Genomic DNA, 22,869 nt, shown 5'->3' with positions numbered 1-22,869 from the left:
GGCACGCTCTCTCGGAGACGGCCGTGGCGGCACGCTCTCTCGGAGACGGCCGTGGCGGCACGCTCTCTCGGAGATGGCCGTGCGGCACGCTCTCTGGATGGACGGCCGTGGCGGACGCTTATCGGATGATGGCCTTGGCGGCACGGGCCCTCGGAGACGGCACGTGGCGCACCTCTATCGGAGTATGGCCGTGGCGGCACGCTCTCTCGGAGATGGCCGTGGCGGCACGCTCCCTCGGAGACGGCCGTGGCGGCACGCTCCCTCGGAGACGGCCGTGGCGGCACGCTCCCTCGGAGACGGCCGTGGCGGCACGCTCTCTCGGAGACGGCCGTGCGGCACGGGCTCGCCTTCTCAGCAGGGCCGTCCCAGGGGCGCCGCACCGCCGGCCGCCTCACGACGAGCGCACTGCCAGGGCGTAGACGGCGTACCCGACGGCAGCCAGCAGGACGGCGGCGACGAGCAGGAGCAGGACGCGGTTCTGCATAGCCCGGTGCATCATGCCCGTCAGAAGGCGGCTGGAGCGGCCCAGCTCGCTGTCCGTGTCGCGCAACTGTGAACACAGGCGAGGGCGGGGCTGAGACGAGGCGGAGACGGGGCGGAGGCGAGGCGGGGGTGTGGCGGAGATGAGGCGGAAGCGGGGCGGAGGCGGGGCGGAGACGGGGCTGAGACGAGGCCGAGACGAGGCTGAGACGAGGCGGAAACCAGGCGGAGACGAGGCGAAGGCGAGGAGGAGGCGAGGAGGAGGCGGGGCGGAGGCGGGGCTGAGACGAGGCTGAGACGAGGCGGAGACGAGGCGGAGAAGAGACGGAGAACAGCCCCTGAAACGGGGCTGAAACGGGGCGACAACGGACTGGAACGAACCTGAAACGGGGCCGAAACAGGGCTGAGAAGGAACGTAATGTAACATGAACATGAACATGAACATGAACATGAACGTGAACGTGAAAGCAACGTTAACGATTGAGAAGAAGCAAACACAGAACCGAGCACGGCGGACCACATGGCCGACAGGCAGCTGGCCCAGCCGCCAGACCGCTTACCCGGGAGCGGGTGCGGAGGAGAGTCTCGCGCTGGCTGCTCAGGTCCCCCAGCACCTCGGCGCCGATCGCCTCGGACTCCAGACACATGCGATACCTGCGGCAACGGGGCCCGTTACGGCGAGCGCCGACGCCGCCACTGTCAAGCCGCCACTAGAGGAGCACCAACACCGTCTCTGCGACGATCACTTCTCGAGAATCAATAAGGACACTGAAACGTCACAACAGGGGAACAGACACGGTCATTCCTGGCCGGAAGAAAGGCACGCACACTGCCCATAGTGGTCACTACCACAGACCAAACACCCACGGAGTCACGACCACAGCCTCCACAAGGACACCTGAACTGGCCACGCGACATTCGCTCCGTGCGCGTAAATACCCCATGAGTGACCATCACAACCGGAGCCGCAGCCACTGCGGCAGTCACTGGAGAGCCTCCGCCGCGCTCGCCAACCGCTCAGCCCGGGTGATGACGTCACCAGCGGCGCTCCATGAGGTCACACCTGGACCACGGCCGGCGGCACCGCGGCCGGAAGCGGCCACCGGCTGCGTCACGGACGTGACGTCAGCCGTTGGCAGGACGCCGACCTGAGCGGGGCGTCAGTTGGGCGCAGGACGCCAGCCGTTGGCAGGACGCCGACCTGAGCAGAGCGTCAGCTGGGCGCAGGACGCCAGCCGTTGGCAGGACGCAGACCCGAGCAGAGCGTCAGCTGGGCGCAGGACGCCAGCCGTTGGCAGGACGCCGACCTGAGCAGAGCGTCAGATGGGCGCAGGACGTCAGCCGTTGGCAGAACGCCGACCTGAGCGTGGTGCCAGCTGGGCGCAGAGCCAGGTGCGCGTCGGTCCCGGCAGACAGCAGGAGACACAGCTGCCCGAGAGATGGGCCAGACTCCTCCGAACCTCACCCCAGCGGCCACAAAGGACAGACGGGCATAGCAGGCGCGGCCACGAGCGCGGAGCGCCGCTGACGCCACCGTGTGTTCACAGCGCCGGCTGTGGACGACGACAGCGCCACCGGCGCGAGCGTCGGCAGCCAGGGCCACCTCAAGCCAGACCACCTCCCACCACAGAGGGCGGGAGACGACAGCGTCATAGGCGAGGGCGTCGGCAGCCAGGCCCACCCAGGCTAGACCACCTCCCACCACAGAGGGTGGGAGACGACAGCGTCATAGGCGAGGGCGTCGGCAGCCAGGGCCACCTCAGGCCGGACCACCTCCCACCACAGAGGGCGGGAGACGACAGCTGCTCGGCGCGGGCGTCGGCAGCCAGGGCCACCCCAGGCCAGACCACCTCCCACCACAGAGGTCGGGAGGCGACGCCGGGGACGATGTCGGACGGCCAAGGCCGCGGCCCGGCGGCTGGTCCGAGGTCAGGTCAGGCCACCGGGGACCGGTGGGCGTGTCAGGTGCCGGCGATAGTCAAACGGCGAAGGTGAAGTTTGTTGTTGTGTATTTTCGATTTGGACATGAAGCAGTACATAGTGTGACGAGTGGATTGGCGGAAAAGCGGAACGTCTAAATCTGAGCGTCTCTCCAAGCACTGACCAAAAATGGTCAGTGACCGCCCACCGCCCATCCTTCTGGTCCGCAAGCCGAGACGAGCCAGGCGTCCGCCGTCGCACCGGTTTACGCATATAGCCGTCTCTAGCCGACGGCGGCCGTCCGGCCCGGTGACCCCACTGAGTCGCCCATCTGCTGCCCACGCCCGCTGGAAGTTCTCAGGCGAATCGAGGCAACACCAGGGCCGGCACCAGAGACAGCACCAGAGGTGACACCAGAGGCAACACCAGGGCCGGCACCAGAGGCAACACCAGAGCCGGTACCAGAGGCGGCACCTGAGCCGGTACCAGAGGCAACACCAGAGATGGCACCAGAGGTGGCACCAGAGGCGGCACCAGAGGCGGCACCAGAGACGGCACCAGAGGCAGCACCAGAGGCAACACCAGAGGCGGCACCAGAGGCAGCACCAGAGGCAACACCAGAGCCGGTACCAGAGGCAACACCAGAGGCAACCCCGGGGCAATACCAGAGGCGGCACCAGAGGCAGGCACCAGAGGCAACACCAGAGGCGGCACCAGAGGCAACACCAGGGCCCGGTACCAGAGGCGGCACCAGAGGCAACACCAGAGCCGGTACCAGAGGCAACACCAGAGGCGGCACCAGAGGCAACACCAGAGCCGGTACCACAGGCAACACCAGAGGCAACACCAGAGGCGGCACCAGAGGCAACACCAGGGCCGGTACCAGAGGCAACACCAGAGGCGGCACCAGAGGCAACACCAGAGCCGGCACCAGAGGCGGCACCAGAGGCAACACCAGAGCTGGTACCAGAGGCAACACCAGAGGCAACACCAGAGGCAGCACCAGAGGCAACACCGGGGCCGGTACCAGAGGCAACACCAAAGCCGGTACCAGAGGCAACACCAGAGGCGGCACCAGAGGCAACACCAGACGCAACACCAGAGGCAACACCAGAGGCAACACCAGAGGCAACACCAGAGGCGGCACCAGAGGCAACACCAGAGGCAACACCAGAGGCGGCACCAGAGGCAACACCAGGGCCGGTACCAGAGGCGGCACCAGAGGCAACACCAGAGCCGGCACCAGAGGCGGCACCAGAGGCAACACCAGAGCTGGCACCAGAGGCAACACCAGAGGCAACACCAGAGGCAACACCAGAGGCGGCACTAGAGGCAACACCAGGGCTGGTACCAGAGGCAACACCAGAGGCGGCACCAGAGGCAACACCAGAGCTGACACCAGAGGCGGCACCAGAGGCAACACCAGAGCCGGTACCAGAGGCACACCAGAGGCAACACCAGAGGCGGCACCAGAGGCAACACGGGGCCGGTACCAGAGGCGGGTACCAGAGGCGGCACCAGAGGCAACACCAGAGCCGGTACCAGAGGCAACACCAGAGGCGGCACCAGAGGCAACACCAGAGGCGGCACCAGAGGCAACACCAGAGCTGGTACCAGAGGCAACACCAGAGCCGGTACCAGAGGCGCCACCAGAGGGTGGCACCAGAGGCAGCACCAGAGGCAGCACCAGAGGCAGCACCAGAGGCAGCACCAGAGACAGCACCAGGGACAGCACCAGAGACGGCACCAGAGACGACACCAGAGGCGGCACCAGAGACAGCACCAGATGCAGCACCAAAGACGGCACCAGAGACGGCATCAGAGGCGGCACCAGAGACGGCACCAGAGGGTGGCGCCAGAGGGTGACGCCAGAGGGTGACGCCAGAGGGTGGCGCCAGAGGGTGGCACCGGAGACAGCACCGGAGACAGCACCAGGGACAACACCAGGGACAGCACCAGATGCAACACCAAAGACGGCACCAAAGACGGCACCAGAGACGGCACCAGAGCCGGCACCAGAGCCGGCACCAGAGCCGGCACCAGAGATGGCACCAGAGACGGCACCACAGGCGGCACCAGAGACAGCACCAGATGCAGCACCAAAGACGGCACCAGAGACGGCATCAGAGGCGGCACCAGAGACGGCACCAGAGGCGGCACCAGAGGGTGGCACCGGAGGCGACACCGGAGACAGCACCAGAGACAGCACCAGAGACAGCACCAGAGATGGCACCAGAGATGGCACCAGAGGTGGCACCAGAGGCGGCACCAAAGACGGCACCAGAGACGGCACCAGAGACGGCACCAGAGGCAGCACCAGAGACAGCACCTGAGACAGCACCTGAGACAGCACCACAGACAACACCCGAGGGTGATACCAGAGACAGCACCAGAGGCAGCATCAGAGGCAGCACCAGAGACGGCACCAGAAACAGCACCAGGGACAGCACCAGAGACGGCACCAGAGACGACACCAGAGGCGGCACCAGAGACAGCACCAGATGCAGCACCAAAGACGGCACCAGAGGCGGCACCAGAGACGGCACCAGAGACGGCACCAGAGGGTGGCGCCAGAGGGTGGCGCCAGAGGGTGGCACCAGGGGCGGCACCGGAGACAGCACCAGGGACAGCACCAGGGACAGCACCAGATGCAGTACCAAAGACGGCACCAGAGACGGCATCAGAGCCGGCATCAGAGCCGGCACCAGAGCCGGCACCAGAGACGGCACCAGAGACGGCACCAGAGACAGCACCAGATGCAGCACCAAAGACGGCACCAGAGACGGCATCAGAGGCGGCACCAGAGACGGCACCAGAGGCGGCACCAGAGGGTGGCACCGGAGGCGACACCGGAGACAGCACCAGTGACAGCACCAGAGACAGCACCAGATGCAGCACCAGATGCAGCACCAGAGATGGCACCACAGGTGGCACCAGAGGCGGCACCAGAGGCGGCACCAGAGGCGGCACCAGAGACGGCACCAGAGGCAGCACCAGAGACAGCACCAGAGACAGCACCAGAGACAACACCCGAGGGTGATACCAGAGACAGCACCAGAGGCAGCATCAGAGGCAGCACCAGAGACGGCACCAGAGACGGCACCAGACAGCACCAAGGGCAGCACCAGAGGCAGCACCTGGGGCAGCACCAGAGGCAGCACCAGAGGCAGCACCAGAGGCAGCACCAGACGCAGCACCACTGACCCCTCGTCCAGTCGGCCGCCGGTGCGCTCCATCAGCTCTGTGTCGTCCATCAGACGCTCGGCGGCGGTGGCTGAGCGTGCACCGCCCTCCAGCACCTCGGCCCGGCACACTGCGACAGACGGAGGGGGTGTCACCGGCCGGCGAGCCCGGACCGTCGGCCGGCGCTCAGGCAGAGGCCACTGGTGACAGCCGGGGATCCCGCGTCCACAGCACGCCCGCGGCAGAACGCACTGGTCACGACCTCCGACCAGTCGCCGCCGGACACGCGACGCCACATCGGACGCCGCTGTTACCTCTCGCTCGAGATACCGCCGTGAGGTGTTTGTATGGGGTGCAGGCAGATAGAGCAGCCCGCAGCCCACGGCCCACTGCCCACCGACCAAACCGGACCGGCACTTCATCAGTGAGGGACAGGAGTTGTGCAGCTCACCGTTCAAAGAGAAGGAAATGCACGCTTATGCACATGAATGCGCACGTTAACTCGAATACTTACTTGGCGAAACGGTGGGCACGAAATCGGTGAGTGGGAATAACGGAGTCAAGATAAAGAGAAAGACTAACGTGGAGAGAAACGCAGGAGCAGTCATGTCTCCCAAGACACGCATCCCTAACAATCATCACCAATCATTCGGCACAAAACACTCTGGCATGCCGTGACGTCACGCAACATGACGTGGACGTGGGCTACACTACCAAACGCCACGCCCCGCGGGCTGTACCACCCAGACGGCTCCTAGCCCGACGTAGCCCCGGGCCTGGCGCCGCGCCCAGTTAGGTTAGGTTAGGTTCTGACCTCTGGCTCACCTCTGTGCTTGATGTTCTGGTACTCCTTGTTGAGCCGGCGCAGCTCGGCGCTGTAGCTGCGCACGCGGTTGGCCAGCGCCTGGCGCAGCTCGTCTGGCTGCTCACGCGCCTCCAGCTCCATCTGCTCCATCTGCGCGCATGCGTAGCTGAGCCCGACACAGACACGGCTAGAGGGCGCCTGTCGGTGTCAAGCCTACAGCTGGATACCAGGGGGGGGGGGGGGGGGGGGGCATGGGGGCATGGACAACTTGAACACAACTTGAACAGCGCTTAAACTTAGACTTAAATAGCGTTTCTAGCGCCATCTGCCTCAGCCGAACACGACACAGATCCGGTCAGTGGGTTATGGAAAGGACCGCGGTTCCCACTGCCAAACGCCGCCCACAACTTGCAGCCTATGACATAGGTACGCGCGTCACGACAGTTCCTACGGCTTGGAGGATAGTCGCCTTGCCTATGACATAGGCACTTGCGAAGTCATAGTCAGCAACACAGGCAGGTATTTTGCCGATGGGGAACGCGGCCCAGGTGTCACGCCTTTGGCTGAGCACGCGGGACGGTACAACCCTATCGACGACTAATGACCCCGTTAATATGCTTTGAAGGCGCTGCGCTGCTTCGCCGGGGGCGATGAGAATTAATACCCATAACAGCCGGATCGATGTACACGTACAAATGGAAGATAAAACTATTTTTTAAAGCGCAGTGGATGATGGAATATTAGTGCTCAGATTCATTGCCACCTGGGCAGTCAAACCGCTCAAAGGTCACCCAATGACCTGGAATGGCCGGGCGAACCAAGACGTACCCGAGTTTGTCCCAACTTAAATCCGCAAGCTATCCGAATTCCTCCGGAGTGCCGCGGATCAGCGGCTACATCACCGCTGGGCAGCACAGACCTTGACCGGCGCCGCCGCCAGCGCGCGTCCTCCCAGCACGGCGGCGCGCCCCAGAGTCTTGCAGCGCCAGTCAGCGAGCCCGGCCGCGGCCCACTGGTCACGTGACTCCGCCGGCAGGGGGCGCCCGGGGTGGCGCGGGGTGAAACTGGCCACCGACCCGTCTGATCACGTGACCCCGCCGGCAGGGGGCGCCCGCGGTGGCGCGGGGTGAAACTGGCCGCCGACCCGTCTGATCACGTGACCCCGCCGGCAGGGGGCGCCCGGGGTGGCGCGGGCTGAAACTGGCCACCGACCCGTCTGATCACGTGACCCCGCCGGCAGGGGGCGCCCGGGGTGGCGCGGGGTTAGACTGGTCGGCCACTGACCCGTCTGATCACGTGACCCCCGCCGGCAGGGGGCGTAGGGTCAGACCGGCCGACCACTGGCCCGTCTCCGTTTTACGGCTGGCTTCTGCTCGCCACACGGAAGGAGCCTGTCGCCGTCCCCTCCCCCCTCCCTCCCCGCCCGCCGCCCACTGGCTAAGAACGATTTAGGCGCTTTGAAATAGCCGGGAAAACGAACCATTCTGGTCGTGATTTTCGCGGACAGAAGCTTTTCGCGGATGGTGACAGGTAGGTGCGAGTTCCACGCGGCTTATTTTGTAACTGGTTGTTTACCGTCTGCCAGCAGCCCAGTTTGAATGAGGCGCCGTATAACTTGCCAAGAGTTAACAGGCTGCTGCTCGTGCGAAGCGCCTTGGTCGCATTTCCCATTGACAAAGTATCTACCTGAGTTTCTGCCTATAACGTCGCAAGTGCCCACGTCATACGCAAGCGAACATCGTCCACGTTGTAGGAGCTGTTGTGACGCACTTACCCTGACGTCATAGACTGCAACTTGTGGGCGGCGTTTGGTGATAGGAAAGCGGCCCAGATGGGTGGGCGTATTACACGCAGCTGCCACTTAAAGCAAGCCCACTCCTGCAACTGGCCGGAAGTCTGCAACGCTATCCAACCACTGGAGCGTCGCGGACGGCCGACAAATGGCTGCCGTCCGCTCGCTGCGCGGGACACGTGGTGCAGGCCCCGTCGCCGTTGCCGTGGCACGCCACATCGTGATAACAGCACGCAGCGGCGAAGCAGACGTCGAAAATAGCCGCTCCGTGTAGGCGACCCAGCGGAGAGCGAGCCTACAGATGTCTCACACAGCAAACCATCCGTGGTTTGCTTACAAACCACCCAAACCATCGAGCCTTCCGTGGGCCGTCGGCCGGCCCCAGTGACGTCACTCACCAGTTCGTGCGCCTCCGCCATCAGCCGTTCGGCCTCGGCACACGGGCCTGCGACCGCGTCTGCCGGGGAGCTCACGGTCAGCGCCGGGCGCACGGCCACAGCCGTAACGTCCCACCCTTCAGGACGTGTTCAAATACACCGAGGAATAATGTTGTGTACAATGGTTAAAACCAACAGTGGTTCAAAAAGATATCATCAAGCAAGTGAGCACAATGCACATTGTCAATGGCACAGCAGCTGTGAGCAAGGAGCATTTATTTAGTGCGGTGCCTACAATAAATCACTTAATACAAGTATTTCGGCAGCAATGGCTATGCCATGTCAGCTCTGTTGTATCCATCTTGAGATCTATTACTTAGATGGGAAATTGACCACAAACCTCCTGTGATGGAATGTCCCTGTATGATGTTGATCTTGTCTGTGATTTCAGCTGATAAAACACTATACAAATGCTCATGTTCTGTGAAAATTGATGATATCTTATCTTCCTTTGCCATGATTGTCTTGAACAATGCAGTTCAGTACTACCTGAAAAAGCAGATTGCAATGGCTTTCATTCACTGTGCTCTAACACGCACTCCGGTGGGGGGGCAAATGGACCCCCGAAGGTTTTTCGAGAATGGTTTCCGAACGGCGCGGCGTAGCCGCATCGTTCGGAGGACTTGGCTGAGGACCCTGAGGACTTGGCTGAGGCTGCATTCATTGTTTGCAGTAACTGTCACATATTGAGGAGGGCAGGGGAGTGGGTGGGTCCCTAACTAACAGGTCCAACATGGTATAAATGACATGCTTATATTGGTTCTACATTTTAATGTTCACATTAAGCAAATGGCTTCCCCTCCTTCCTCTTTATATTCCCAGGTATGGCTATGGCTGATGCAGAGACCATGACTCTGGCCTGGTAGCAGTTAGCTAGAACAGTGCAAGCCAGCTGGCTGTCTTAACTGGTCAAAGCAAACTGAGACAATGAGGCCATGACAGAAGCAGGCAGAAACCAATACAACATGAGGTGCTGGAAGGAAGCTTTTAGTACTGATGTAGTCAAAAATCAGTGTGGTACATCTGAGCAATAATGTGCTACAGTGACAAAATACAGAAATAAAAGTATGTTAATCAGATATCTTCACAGCATACAGGACTGGTGTTAACTGGGCAAACAAATGTGAAACAAGCATCCATGCATTATTAGCAAATCAAAACATAGCTATGTTGTTACCTAAGATCAGGCAATAGACTGGACACTTAAAATGAGATAAAAAGATCTGCAAAATGCAGAATCAGAATTAAGAATCAGCTGAATTAATTTATGCCTATTAGCATTAGCATTTATGCCTTATTCTAAGTTGTGGAATTGAGGCACTGATACATAATGCAAGGCATGGCTTTAGGTCTCATGCCTCAGAGTGATGACACTGCCATTATATCAGTAATTCTACTAATTGCTAGCATGCTACTAATTACTAGCATTTTGCTAAACCCAGCTAGACATACAGATCTCACTTTTCTGGGGTTTTGCCAGTTTTGTCAGCATCAACAAAAAACAACTCAGTAAGCAACCCAGTTAAACAAATAAAAACCAGAAAAACAGGGCAGTAACACAACTTATTTTTGAGCAACTGAACTGATATCCCTAGTCTGTAGATAATGCATCAATGCACCAGGGTCCCATAGTCACATACAACACCACATCAGTTAGTACTGGGGTCTGGCATTTACTGCCATCTAAGTGAATCAGCAAAACCTGGCTTAGATTATCAAAACCCAACATGAAGGCAAGTGCAACATTGCAGGTACACCTTGCAGACACAGGTGCTTCCTGCAGCTGTATGGAGATGGGATTAGCTAAACTACAACTTTTCAAGGGTGATAGTCATTTTGTGGACAATCAATTTTTTGTGAATGGTCCTCTAGTTTGATCAATTTACCTGTCTAGAATCTCCCACTCTTGAATGTTAATGGAAGCAACCCCACTGGCTACCTTAACAGCCACACCACACAAAGGTAGGTCATGGTATACACTGCCACCTCAGGTTAAAAAAGAACATTGTACATCAATCGTCATTTTAAAGGCAGAACATATTAACATATTGTGATTAATCGTGAGACAGGTCATCTAAACTCTTACCTTGGAACTTAAATAACTATGATAACAAACATCCCAGAAACATAAACACAAAGCAATCATGCCCCCCTCGCATGACCCCTGCGCCTATGCATGATCACAACATTACTGGGCGTGAAGAACCAGGTGCCTATGTTTCTCGAGCATCCAAGCAGTCTTCCATACCGTTTGTAGATTGGTTGACATGGTGGGCAAATATGACGTCTTTGGGTGGGGAATGAAAAGCAAAATGAAAATATGAGGGCTAAACAAAACTTCTCAATATAGTACATATATATATATATATATATATATATATATATATATATATATATATATATATATGGCATGGAACATGGGTGCTAGTGGGACACTGGGTTGAAGGGGATAGGGTGGGGAAATTAGGTTAGGTTAGGTTAGGTTAGGTTATGCTAGTTTAAGCTACGTTCTGGACTATTCCGGCCTGTCTGTTCAATAAACATACCTACAAACCATGAGAAACATTTCATTGCACTATCATTGTTACCTTGACCCCATAATTTTTTATGGTTCTTGATAAGTGGAAATATTGTAACCATGCAACAATAATGCAGAAGCGGCGCTGGGGAGCCCAGGTGGTGGTGTGTACGGCGCCCAGGAACTCGCAATCGCGGTTGCTAAAATTTGAGGGTAGGAGCATGCATCTACCTATTTTATGATTATTTACAATATGTTCCACCTTAAATACGATGAATCATATACAATGCAAGGTAATCTAACACGTCTTCGCGTTTCTCTGACAAGTCAAGTCGGTAAGCACCTTTTTGTGTTACAATGACAGCTATGAAATTAAAGCAAACTTTAATTTGCTCAGAGAGCTTCGAATTCACACTCACACCAGCTAGGCGCTGATGGAATGACGGCACTTCATTAGAAGACCAATGGACGGTCGTGCACAATCACGCGGTCCTCCGCACCCCTGCACTGGGTTAGAGTGCATAGCTTCCTATGCTGAAGCGTAGCGCTCCGGGCGCAGCGATGGGAGCTGCGGCAGTTTTGACAAACATGCGCACAGTTTGTCCGTTGAAATGACGTCCTGCTAAAAGAAATGAAAATAATGCCCAACATTAAAATGCTGCCCAGCCCCCCGCCAGGCCCCTCCCTACCCAGCTGGGGATGATCGAGTATCTTCTCTCAGCCCACTGCCCCCCCAAAAAACGTTAAAAGCCCCCTTGTGAGAAAAACACATTATCATAAGCAAACTAACAAAGTGGCGAAAGAAAACCGGTATGAAATGTATGGATCACCTAACGATGTATGCCGTAAGGCAGTGCGTATACACCCCACAAAACGTAGGGCGGTTACGCACCGGGCTTATACACCCTCCAAAACGGAGGGCGGTTATGCACCGGGCTTATACACCGTCCAAAAATCTTTCAGATGGTTGCACGTGTCAAACGTACGCGTATTGACAGCGTTGGAGGCAAGAAAGTGCAAAAGTGCAGAATTCCGTGCGAAAAGTTGGTTCTATACGTGATAGACATCAAACGATCACTGTGGTATTGTAGGGTAACGAATTACGGCAGTGTTTCAACATGTTCCCCTGCCCCGTTTGAAAATATAGCCAGCTCACGAGTTGATTGCGACGCGCCAGGCAACGTGTGTGGGATCGTGCCTGAAAGCCTGCCCAGCCAATAAACTCCCATTGCTCTGCACTGAGCGTGTATAGAACAAGATTCGCGACTAGGGTATTAGTTTTGATGGATTATTTTCACGCTCAATTGTCCGCCATAAGTTCTAAATCCCGCCTGAAAAGGGATGCCATTGGAACAGTGTCTGAAATTTGCTTTCAGCTCTTGGGGAGGGAGAACAGAAATTTCATGATCACGGCTTGCAGAGAGAACAAAACATGTTCCTAGCAAATTTACATTAAGTCCACAGCTGACATTTTGGGACCATTGTGTGGTAGGAGTGACAGCAGATGCCAAGCACAGAAGGACTGACTAGGCATATTCAAAACCACAAGAATTGCAAATCAGCTCACAATTCTGAAAGTTTCTAGCTGTCTGAAAGATGATCTTTTATATAAATTACACTAAAGTGATATGCATGAACAACTACGACACCATGTATATAAAATGCTGCTGAATGTAATACATGTTCTGCTGAATGTAAGGCATAAAATGCCAAATGTAACACATACTCTGCTGAACATAATACACAATCTCTGCTGATTGATACATATTCCTTGCTGTTTAACTGAATATGAACACCCAATGACGTCACAAACGTAATCAAGCCGACAATTTTCCGGGATCCCACCTTGGCCAACTTAAATAAGACATAAGTAATAGCTTTCTCCCTCGGAAAATTATCGAAACAAGAGCTATATGATAACTCGGAGACAATGGCATGTCTGCTGTTGTTTCGATAAAGGCATGGTGCCAAAGTATCAACACTCTATATCTGCATAATCGCTTTTCCGATGAGCTAGGTCTTTTCAGTCTTATCTAGTCGAACAATGTTCCTCGCAAACGCATCTCACAACCTGCCTAACTTAACCTTTTCCTTACTAACGCAGCAGGGAATTTTGTCCCATGCTGAACTGATTGGTCGAGCGGTCAGCTGACTCGTCTACCCACGACCAATCAGCGCCATAGCCTGACGATGTATTGTGCTGCGGACATCGTCGCCGGTGCGAGATCGTAACTACTTTAATTTTCAAAGGTTTTGATACAATCCATTGCTTTCCGATTACGGTGGATGCATTGTGGTATAAAGAGGCCATATACAGCCGCCTTATATGGATAGTTTCATTCTCAAATGAGACGTAAGTCTCTCTTTACGCACTCTTCGGCCATCAAACATACATTGCATATGCTCAGTACCCTCATCCGCCGCAGCCACAGAGGTTTGAGCTGTGTAGCAAAGCCTGCAAAATTCGAGCACTTCTGTTACGCCGGCATTGCCTCGCCCTCCTGCGCGTAGGCGGTGCGGGTTGAATCCGGGCCATCTTTCCATGCGCGCAAGAATCGGCGTCATGGTATGTCCATGTCCATGTATGTCCCAGGGGGTGTCATGGTAACCAATCATGTTGGGTGTTGCGACATAAGAAAGCGACTTCAAAATTGACTTCAGTGCCTCACCTTCGTGTATTAGCTTTCTCCTGTCCACGTTCTACGCTGCGCCAGGTCCTGCGGCGGCCAAGCACCGTTGCCGCCCTTTTATATCGCGAAGGTTGTGATGGGTACAGGTGGCGCCACCACACCTCACTTCGTGGGTTTAAGACAAAAGTACGCACGCATGAAGTATGTAAGCATTGTATGCAAGCAAATAAAGGTAAGGTAGAAATATCATACGGCAGAAGAACATATGCTTTCCATTTCCGATTGCAAAAGTGGTAGGGTTATCTGCGCCAGAGTATTCAATGTCTCAACAGCCTTCATAAATTCTTGCATAACATCTTGGGGGAAAGCGTCTTTGCCATGCCCTGAGAGGAAAGCGTCTTTGCCATGCCCTGCCAGCTGCGATGTCATCAATACTGTTGTCTGGTACGTTAGCGCTTGGTGTATCAAGTATCGTGGGGCTGAAATCAGTGAAATGGCTAGCAATTTCTGTTCATTCTCCTCTCACAACCGACGAATGAATGCCGTCCCCTGCCTGACGCGCGGCTGGCACAGGAGGTTGTGAAAGAACATCACCTGTGTTACCAGAACCGGTACATGAGACGTCTACTTCAATGACAGACGAATCAACCGTTGCATAGATGGCACTTGGCGATGTTACTGGTGTATTTTCACCAGTGGCAACTGTGCCACTTTCATCAACCCCTTGAAAAGATGTGCTCTGTTGGGGAAACGTTGGGCATGGAGAAATTGATGCACATATCATGTCATGGGCAGCTTTTTCAATGAGATAGCCAGCCACATATCGTCTCTTCTTAACGTTACACACGTAGCATTTGAGGGCGTTCATCCTCTTGTGCGATGAATAACTCGATCGAAGTTTAGGCATTTCCGCAAAGCAACGTCTATCCCAGCTGCCCAAGCAAATGCCGATGGTATAATACTATCTAATATCTAACCAATACCCTTACAAACGCTCGCAGCACGGACTCCTCACCAGGTTGACGAGACGCACTGAAAAAGACATTGGTAATTGACGATGCATCTCTTTCATGCTGGCCTATTAACTTTGCACTGACCTGAGTGTGACTAGTCATACGCAATATCGCACCCTGGGGCAAAGCACAATATTGAAGACACGGCAATATCAACACAGGCCGATTACAAACATATCACCACGCTGGACCACATGTTACTGAACGACTTCGTCGTTTCAATACCCTTCATGGTACAACCAATAACGGAGAAGGAACACCTATTGTGACACCTATTTGACGTAATGTACAGAGGTTCGTGCCACAAGGCAATCAGCGCAAAACTTAGTAGCAGCACGAAGACCACATGTCATGTACACATAATTGTCGAGGGATCACAGAGCACTCCGCTGTCCATGCGGGCGGCGACTTAATGACGCTGGGGATATTGCGACACAAATGACAGTGAGATTTACAAACGCAACGCCGTAATCAATCCCACGCATATCAATACGCTCACGAAGAAAAAACCCAGACCACGGCAAGACGTGAAAAATAACCGACCGTGCATGATCATGATAAAATTGCTGAGATTCCGGGTGAAACGAAGCCAAATGGAGCTGTCGTCAGCAAAATCAGATGTGATGCCAGGTGGATCAGGCGGACCAAGTTGTGTTGGACCAATGAGTCCATACGACGCAGAGCAAAAATATATCGACGCCTTCGTTTCATTGAATAGAAACCCCGCTTGCTTCTCCTTGGTCAACTGCCACAGACCACACATCAGATTCCGACCACAGATCCGGCAATTGGAGACGGTGATGTCCGGTTCAAGTCAATTGTCGAGGGATCAGGGCGTGATATGTGGAGTTCCTCCCAGTAGTGTCACCAATGTTTTAGTCTCGGCGTTGGCATTTCAGCTTGGAGTATGAGGCAGTGCTCAGATTGAAATGCCTGCCAACCTCTTATCCCTCCCCCTAGATTTCGGAAAAAATCCCACATTTAATAGATTTCATTCTGACACCAGCAAGATAATTCCCGTTGTTGGCTTGGTTTCTGGGGCACCTTTACTGTTGCTTAGGGTTGCACCTCATAGTCAAGCTAACGCTCGCCCTGACAGGGGGAGGAGGGCTTCCCCTGGGTTTTCTGAAGGTATCTCTCCGGCATACCGTGAGATCGTATTCATATTCTCGGTAGTCTATGGTAGTTTTATTGTGCGTATTTTGACACACCAATGTGCCTCTTGCCTTTCCAAGCAGGGACATTTTTTAAGAAGATAGCACGCCGATTCACGCCCGGCGCTGGCAGCAGGCGGCGACTCACGTATTCGTCGATCGCACACGGCGGCCCGACACCGTTACATCAACGGAGCTCAGCCCCATGAACGTATGCTCAAAATGCATAAAACTGCATGTTACCTGCACTGCATCCAGTGTTATACAAAAGGCATGTGTACATTTCGTGTCGTTGCATGAACTGGCTTCATAAATGTGGGCATGCACAGCTGGAAGCAGTGTGGGAAAAACCTCCGTTTTCTGGTGGATGTGGCACCAGGAAATTTTGTATTCCAGGCTCTTGACTGGTAAGAATGACAATTTTTGTGCTCCAGACAAATGCTGCAGTCGCCCCACAAAGCAGATACCATTGCAAATGTATGAGCCTGAGTATAAGTACCAAGGCAGACAGTTTTGCTTTCTTGATAGCCAGGACGGTGCATGAACTTTGCTTTCATAGAGTGAGTTATAACTTTTATTTGATTTCCAGGAACCAAACATATGGAGCACCAAGAAATGGAAACCAGCATCTGCAATCCTGCAGGAGCTGGCCAATCCAGGGCGTTCATGTCAATGTCCTTCGTCATTGTATTACATGGGTTAGATGCACTTGTACAAGCCTATGCAACTCCTGAAGGGTGATGACAACTCATGTGAGTTACTTCTGGGGAAATGAAATAAACTGAAATATGAAATGTGCTTGTTTTAAGTACCTACCGCTGCCACATACCTCACATGTCATTACCTGTGGGGAAAATATATGGCGCACCTGAGTAAGACCGCATTCTCCACGACAAACACACCCACCGATACCTTTTCAAGAAACGGACAAACATATCACGGCTCTGGCTCCCACCACGCGACGAACCCACCGCCTCCCGTACCCGAAGCCAACGGCAGCCCAGCCTCCTGCAACTGACGAGTGCATTTTCGAGCAGTGAAGGTCCGCGTCGCAACAGACACCTACAATAATATTCGTTCGACCGGAAAACCACTAGCAGCGCCAAAATCACCGATGGCACATCTATTTCAACTAGATCATTCAAAGACTCGCAGAGCAAGAAGTCCAGGATACCAACTATGCTCTTAACTTACCTCATCTTTAGAAAACATGTTAGCGATTTTACCAAAGGACGTGCATCTTGCAAACGGTTTGGTGGGAAAATTCCAAAATATTGCAGCATTGCACATCCTTTTCAAAGCGCTTGTTTCATTCCTGCTCCTGCCATACCAGCCACCAATCACCATCCAACTTGCAATTAAACTCAAAATCGTAGCATTCAAGCACACCATATATCGGCACTTTTAAGAAAGAATCATGACATTAAATGGCATCCAAATATCACGTTTGTGGGCGACACTTTTGGTGGTAACGGCTTCTTTTGGGTTCTTAAATGTCATCGGAAATTACGTTCCCAAAGTGGGAGTTTGTGGCATGCAGCATTCCAAAACTTATTACTATTGTATAAATGATAGTACGCCAACCACTTTTTCAGAGATCGGTAAATGCCGGTCTTTGAAGATTTGAGGATATCTTACTTATTTAACAACGGTATCACGTCTCCAGGCTCAACCAGTACCTATACTTGTGAGATAGAGATGGTCCATAACCCGTTGGGAAAAAATCGCAGTACTTGGTTGCCCTTCTCACAATGGGGACCATGGAGAGACCCGGGGAGAACAAGCCGGAGTACAAGCCGGAGAACAGCAAGTTTTTAGCAAAGTTGCCAAATTTAATTAAAAAATTTACGTGTTTTGGTATCGCCCAGACACGTATGACGTCACTGGTATTCGGCTGAACATCGGGCAACGGCCATGCTCCATCTATACATTTCGTACATGTCTACTGCAAGTATTGGGGGATTTTTTGCGGCCAACTGAAGACCATAAAGCATCAGCTAACGATGTGACGTCACTGGCATTCGACTGTGCGTAATGTCACTGGTCATGAGGTTTTGCGGCCTCTTTTGGGCCGACGAAAGGTCATACGGCATTAACTGACGATGTGACGTCACTGGTATTCGAATAAACTTCAGGCGCGACAGGCCATGTTCCACCTTTACCATTGGTACCTGTCCATTGCAAGCATTGGCGTGCTAAGGGAAGGCTCTGCCGAATTACCTGGGTGTGTAACGTCACTGACTATTAATTTGTATGCTCTTTTGAACCCACTATTGGCCACAAAACATCAGCTGACGATATGATGTCACTGGGTTTCGACTAGACGTCATGCGCAACAGGCCATGCTCTATCTTTAATTTTCGTACCTGTGTACTGCAAGCACTCAAGTGCTACACCGAGGCGATGCTGAATCATCTCAGTGTGTGACGTCACTATCACGAGTTTATACTGGTTCACTTGGGCCGCCCAAGACCACAAAGCGTCATATCCCCCGTGGAGTGTCACGGGAAGATATCACATCACTGGTATTCGGCTTAACATCAAGCGCAGCAGGTCACGTCCCATCTTTACCTTTGGTACCTGTCTCTTGGAAGTATTGGCGTGCTGAATGAAGGTTCTGTCCTATCTCCTGAGTGTGTAACGTCACTGGTCAAGAGCTTTTACGGGATATTTTGTACCCCTATACCGTATAATGCATCAGCTAACGATATGACGTCGCTGGCGTTCGACTTAACATCGGGCGCAATAGGTCATGCTATCTCTTTGCCTTTCGTACCTGTAGAAGTATTGGCGAGCTGAATGATGGCTCTGCCGAATCACCTGAGTGTGCGGCGTCGTGGGTTTTTACAGGTTATTTTTGGCTGAGTGAAAGCCATAAAGCATCAGCTAACGGTATGTCGTCACTGGTAGTCCACTTAGTGTGACGTCACTGGCCATGAGTTTTTACGGCCTTTTTGGACCGACGTTACGCCATTAGGCATCAGATAACAATATGACGTCAATGGTATTCAACTAAACATCAAATGTAATAAGCCATGTTTCGTGTGTACCTTTCGCACCTATCTACTGCAAGTACTCGCGCGACACATAGAGGCTCTGCCGCATTACCTGAGCGCGTTTATAACTAGTTGCAGCTGAAATTTCATTGCATATCATTTTTGCACATCATTGCACATTGCATATCATTGCACATCCCTGATATATCTAAGCAAAAAAGTAGAGTGTCATAGTTATCATCAGCTTTCAAGGGAACAGCCCTTATGATACCTTTGATATAATTGGATTCATACAGCAAGTTATGAAGCCTGGACCCCAAAGCATGCAATGGGACAGCTACAAAAAATGTCATACCTGATCACTGTCATGGAATTTATATATCCATCACATAATGTGCTTACATGCACTCATATACCTAAGAAAGATACCGTGATGATGAAAAATTGATGCAACATGGGATTCAGCCCCCAAAACAACCATAATATGTAATCAGATGAGATTGCAACCTAATCCTATACATAAATATTCACAGCATTATGTTTGCTATCTGTCATCTGTACTTCTCATACTTAATGCCTCAAAATGACTTTTACAAAAATCAAAAAAGATACGAGTTATCTGAGCAGTGTCTGGATTGATTGAAGAGATGCATCAGTTTTACAGCATGTAATAACAAGTGTGGTATATTTTGCACCACCAGGTTCATACATGTCTTCAAAAATGCAGCTATAGAAACTCAATACACACAATCAAACATAGTGCAAGACAGCAGGCAAAGCACTCAGCTCCCCGCAACTAGCGGCCCAAAGCCGCCTTACACTAAAATCATGGAGAAAAACCTGTGCCTTTAACATTACCAACAGGTTGAGAAATGGCTACCGCACACACAAACAGCATCGTGTACAATACACTTCTTTAGCTTTCGTGCATACCGCACAAGAACCTCAAACACATCATGATTAAATCCAACATGCACCGCCCCCAAGCCCCCACAAAACACCAATGAGATGAACTGAGAAACAGCAAGCGACACGCAGCGACGTGAGTCAAGGTTGGTGAACTCATTTTGTCTCTTTCGCGCCACGCATTTGGCACTTAGCAAAAATAAACAAAAAAGAACGCAAAAATGAAATGGCGATACACAGGGATGACAGCGGGCTGGTTGTCTTCTAGGATTTGCAGTGCACGTAGGGGCGGTGCGCATATCCTTTCCAAGGTTTTTAGAGGGTGTATAAGCCCGGTACGCAGCCACCTTCTATTTTAGAGGGTGTGTAAACCCGGTGCGTAACCACCCTCCGTTTTGGAGGGTGTATGAGCCCGGTGCGTAACCACCCTACGTTTTGGAGGGTGTATACGCACAGCCATACGGCAAATACGCTTAGACTTGAACAAACACGCTGTTACTGCCAGAATCTCGAACTGCCAGGAACTATGTCTCTTAAAATATTCAACGCACAAATAATCACCATCCAAAGGCTTGTGTTGTGCCTCGGATCACACGAAAAGAAAGCAATTGCAAGCCGGATGGGTCAGAAGTTCATGGACAGATTCATGATTTTGTGGTGATTGCCGTCACCCACCCACTCACCCGTGGCGGGGGGGGGGGGGGGGCTCGAGTCGCTCCAGGCGCTCGCTATTTTCCCTTGACAGATACGTCCTTCGCCCGGCGGAAGCGCCCGCCCTAAAGGTCAGGTGACGTCAGAGGGCACGGTGGATTGTGCCGAACATTGCGGCACGTTAAACGTTCACCACCAAAGTCTGCCGTTAACCTGCAATTGCGCGACCGGATGGTAGGGGTCAGTAATCACACAAACCATGTGCTTATCGTGAGGCCTGATCGCAGAAATTCATCCATTCAAAATATTCCTATCAAAACTTTAAAGGGGTTAATCTGTGTGTGTTCGAATGTCACAGGAGCCCATCATTACTGTGTGGTGCATTCCAACATGATGCAACGCATCGCCGTGGAGGCCTGAACCTGACGTCGCGGATAAGCGCGTCATACTCTGACCTGTCGTGGAAGGACTGTTCATACCGTGGGACACTGGCGACCACCTGACGGTCAGTGTCGGGTACAACACCATGCTGGGTGACGATCTGTTGGGTACAACACCGTGCTGGGCGACGATCTGTCGGGTACAACACCGTGCTGGGCGACGATCTGTCGGGTACAACACCGTGCTGTGCGACGATCGGTTGGCTGTAAATCCCGGCGAATGCACACTATCGCGTGGGGAACATGACATTGAAAAATAACCCGGTGGATAGGAAGCTGAGAATCTATATGCACTATGCACATTTCATATGTGCTCGCGTCGGCTCGACTGCATCTCGGCTGCATTCGACTCGACTGCATCTCCTTAGCCAAGCCTGAGTCCCATGCCTATCGTGGTGAGACTGAAACAAGCATTACATCTGAATGCGCCTAGCTCATGGCTAAAAATTCATGATCAGTCGTCCCGACCTACGCAGTGTCTTAGCACAGCTCCGCAGTCACCACGCCTACACGAAAGGGCGCACGCTTCATACGGGCTACGCCTTTGCACAGCAGCGCTCGGCTATCGCCAGTCTATCTTACCCGCGCGCCGGCCGGCACGGGTCGAGTCGCCGGCTCTTCGACAGCGGCCACGGGGTGCCGCGAGCGCCCGGCCCCGCCACGCCTCTCGTGGGCCGGCCGTGCCGAGCCAGTGTGCCGCTGTGACGCCGGCTGACCGCGCGGACGTGCCGGGCTGAGAGCGGTGTGCCGGGCCGGACGCCGCCGAGTGAATCCGTGCGTCGGGTCTTACAGGCCCTATCCGAGCCGGCCCGCTGCACCAGGCGCTCCTGAGGCCGCGGTGTGGCGCTGCCGCTGCGCCCGTGCCGGATCTGACACCTCTGCCGGCGACAGCGAGCGTGCTGCCGCGGACGCCCGGCCTGACGCGGCCCGACTTTTTTTTTTAGCCGGTTGGTTACCTGCACAGCATATGGCATTCATAGAGCGAAACTATTTAGCTTGTCTTTCCAAGCGCATGCATCCTCTTCACTTGTATCCCAGAATACCCGACCAATTTTTAGGGACGACAATTTGCTAGTGAATGTTTGCCAGCCGGTCTTTTTTCGAAGTGGCTCGAGACTAAGTCGTTATTCGATCAATCAGCTGGAGTAACCGATCTCGCATCCTCTATGCATACAACCTTTTTATTTTCGGACGCGGCCGTTTAAGCCTCACTTCAGCGAGAGCGAGCGCATCGTGCAAGCTAGGCACTTGGGATGTGTTGTTATTCAGCACTAATCACGGGGTAATATTGATGTCTGGCGCGGGATGACGAGTCCTCAAATATCACAAAGTTACGCCTACAATATAAATTCGAGACAGTCGATAATTAGCTTTCCAAGAACAGCTGAACTGCTTTCTTCGTGAAAGGTATTGCGAGTGGCTTGCATGAGCAGCTTCGGGCTCAGAGCATCTGTTAAGCAAACCTTACCGCGCATGCGCCGAGCCCTTGCCCCATCCATGCCTCAGAGTTCAGCAGAAGATTTTTACCCGCCCTTTCCTTTCACCAGACGGGACTGCGTGCCATTTCACGTGCCGTACAACACTATGACACGGCCGCCCCAGGCCTGGGTTGAGCCTCGTTGGCCGATGGTCAGTGGACCTTTCCATGTGAGCTGGGTCGAACAGCGTGTCCGCCCCTGGGATTCGGGCTCAGAGCCGCCGCATAACGAGTTTGGCATTTCACCCCAGACCACAGAGGTGGCGAGTAAGAAATTGAACCCCTTGGCCAAATATGCACCTCCTTTCGATGGGAACAAGACGCCTGTATCTTCTGATCCTCGTGATGAATATGACCGGGTGCGGCGTGATTTATTCCTTTTCGCTGCACTGGTATCATTTGAGAACCGCAAAGTTAGATGAGAAAACAACAGTTCAGCAAAAATGACATGGTTTTTGGACATATTC

The 22,869-nt window shown here is 53.6% G+C and overlaps 1 protein-coding gene across 3 annotated transcripts; it reads right to left on the bottom strand.

Annotated features, from left to right (window-relative positions):
* Positions 1-284: 284 nt before the first annotated feature.
* LOC119091856 (vesicle transport through interaction with t-SNAREs homolog 1A) lies at positions 285-11,646 on the bottom strand. Of its 3 annotated transcripts, none has more exons than XM_037214768.1 (7): positions 11,622-11,646; positions 8,958-9,106; positions 8,579-8,637; positions 6,409-6,538; positions 5,605-5,713; positions 1,041-1,134; positions 285-550 (listed from the first exon to the last, which is right to left on the bottom strand). In XM_037214768.1, exons 2-7 carry the CDS (start codon positions 9,073-9,075, stop codon positions 392-394), a joined length of 669 nt encoding a protein of 222 aa, XP_037070663.1. In that variant the 5' UTR covers positions 9,076-9,106; positions 11,622-11,646; the 3' UTR covers positions 285-391. The 3 variants fall into 3 exon arrangements, with proteins under 3 accessions (XP_037070663.1, XP_037070656.1, XP_037070671.1); XM_037214761.1 differs by having other exon boundaries at positions 11,555-11,638; XM_037214776.1 differs by lacking the exons at positions 8,579-8,637; positions 8,958-9,106; positions 11,622-11,646 and adding an exon at positions 7,217-7,335.
* Positions 11,647-22,869: the final 11,223 nt, after the last annotated feature.

This window comes from Pollicipes pollicipes, unplaced genomic scaffold, assembly GCF_011947565.3.
Source record: "Pollicipes pollicipes isolate AB1234 unplaced genomic scaffold, Ppol_2.1 Scaffold_1600;HRSCAF=1878_pilon_pilon_pilon, whole genome shotgun sequence".
NCBI classification, from domain to species: domain Eukaryota; kingdom Metazoa; phylum Arthropoda; class Thecostraca; order Pollicipedomorpha; family Pollicipedidae; genus Pollicipes; species Pollicipes pollicipes.
The sequence above is the reverse complement of the archived record's forward strand: the minus strand, read 5'-3'. Positions and strand labels throughout refer to the sequence as shown.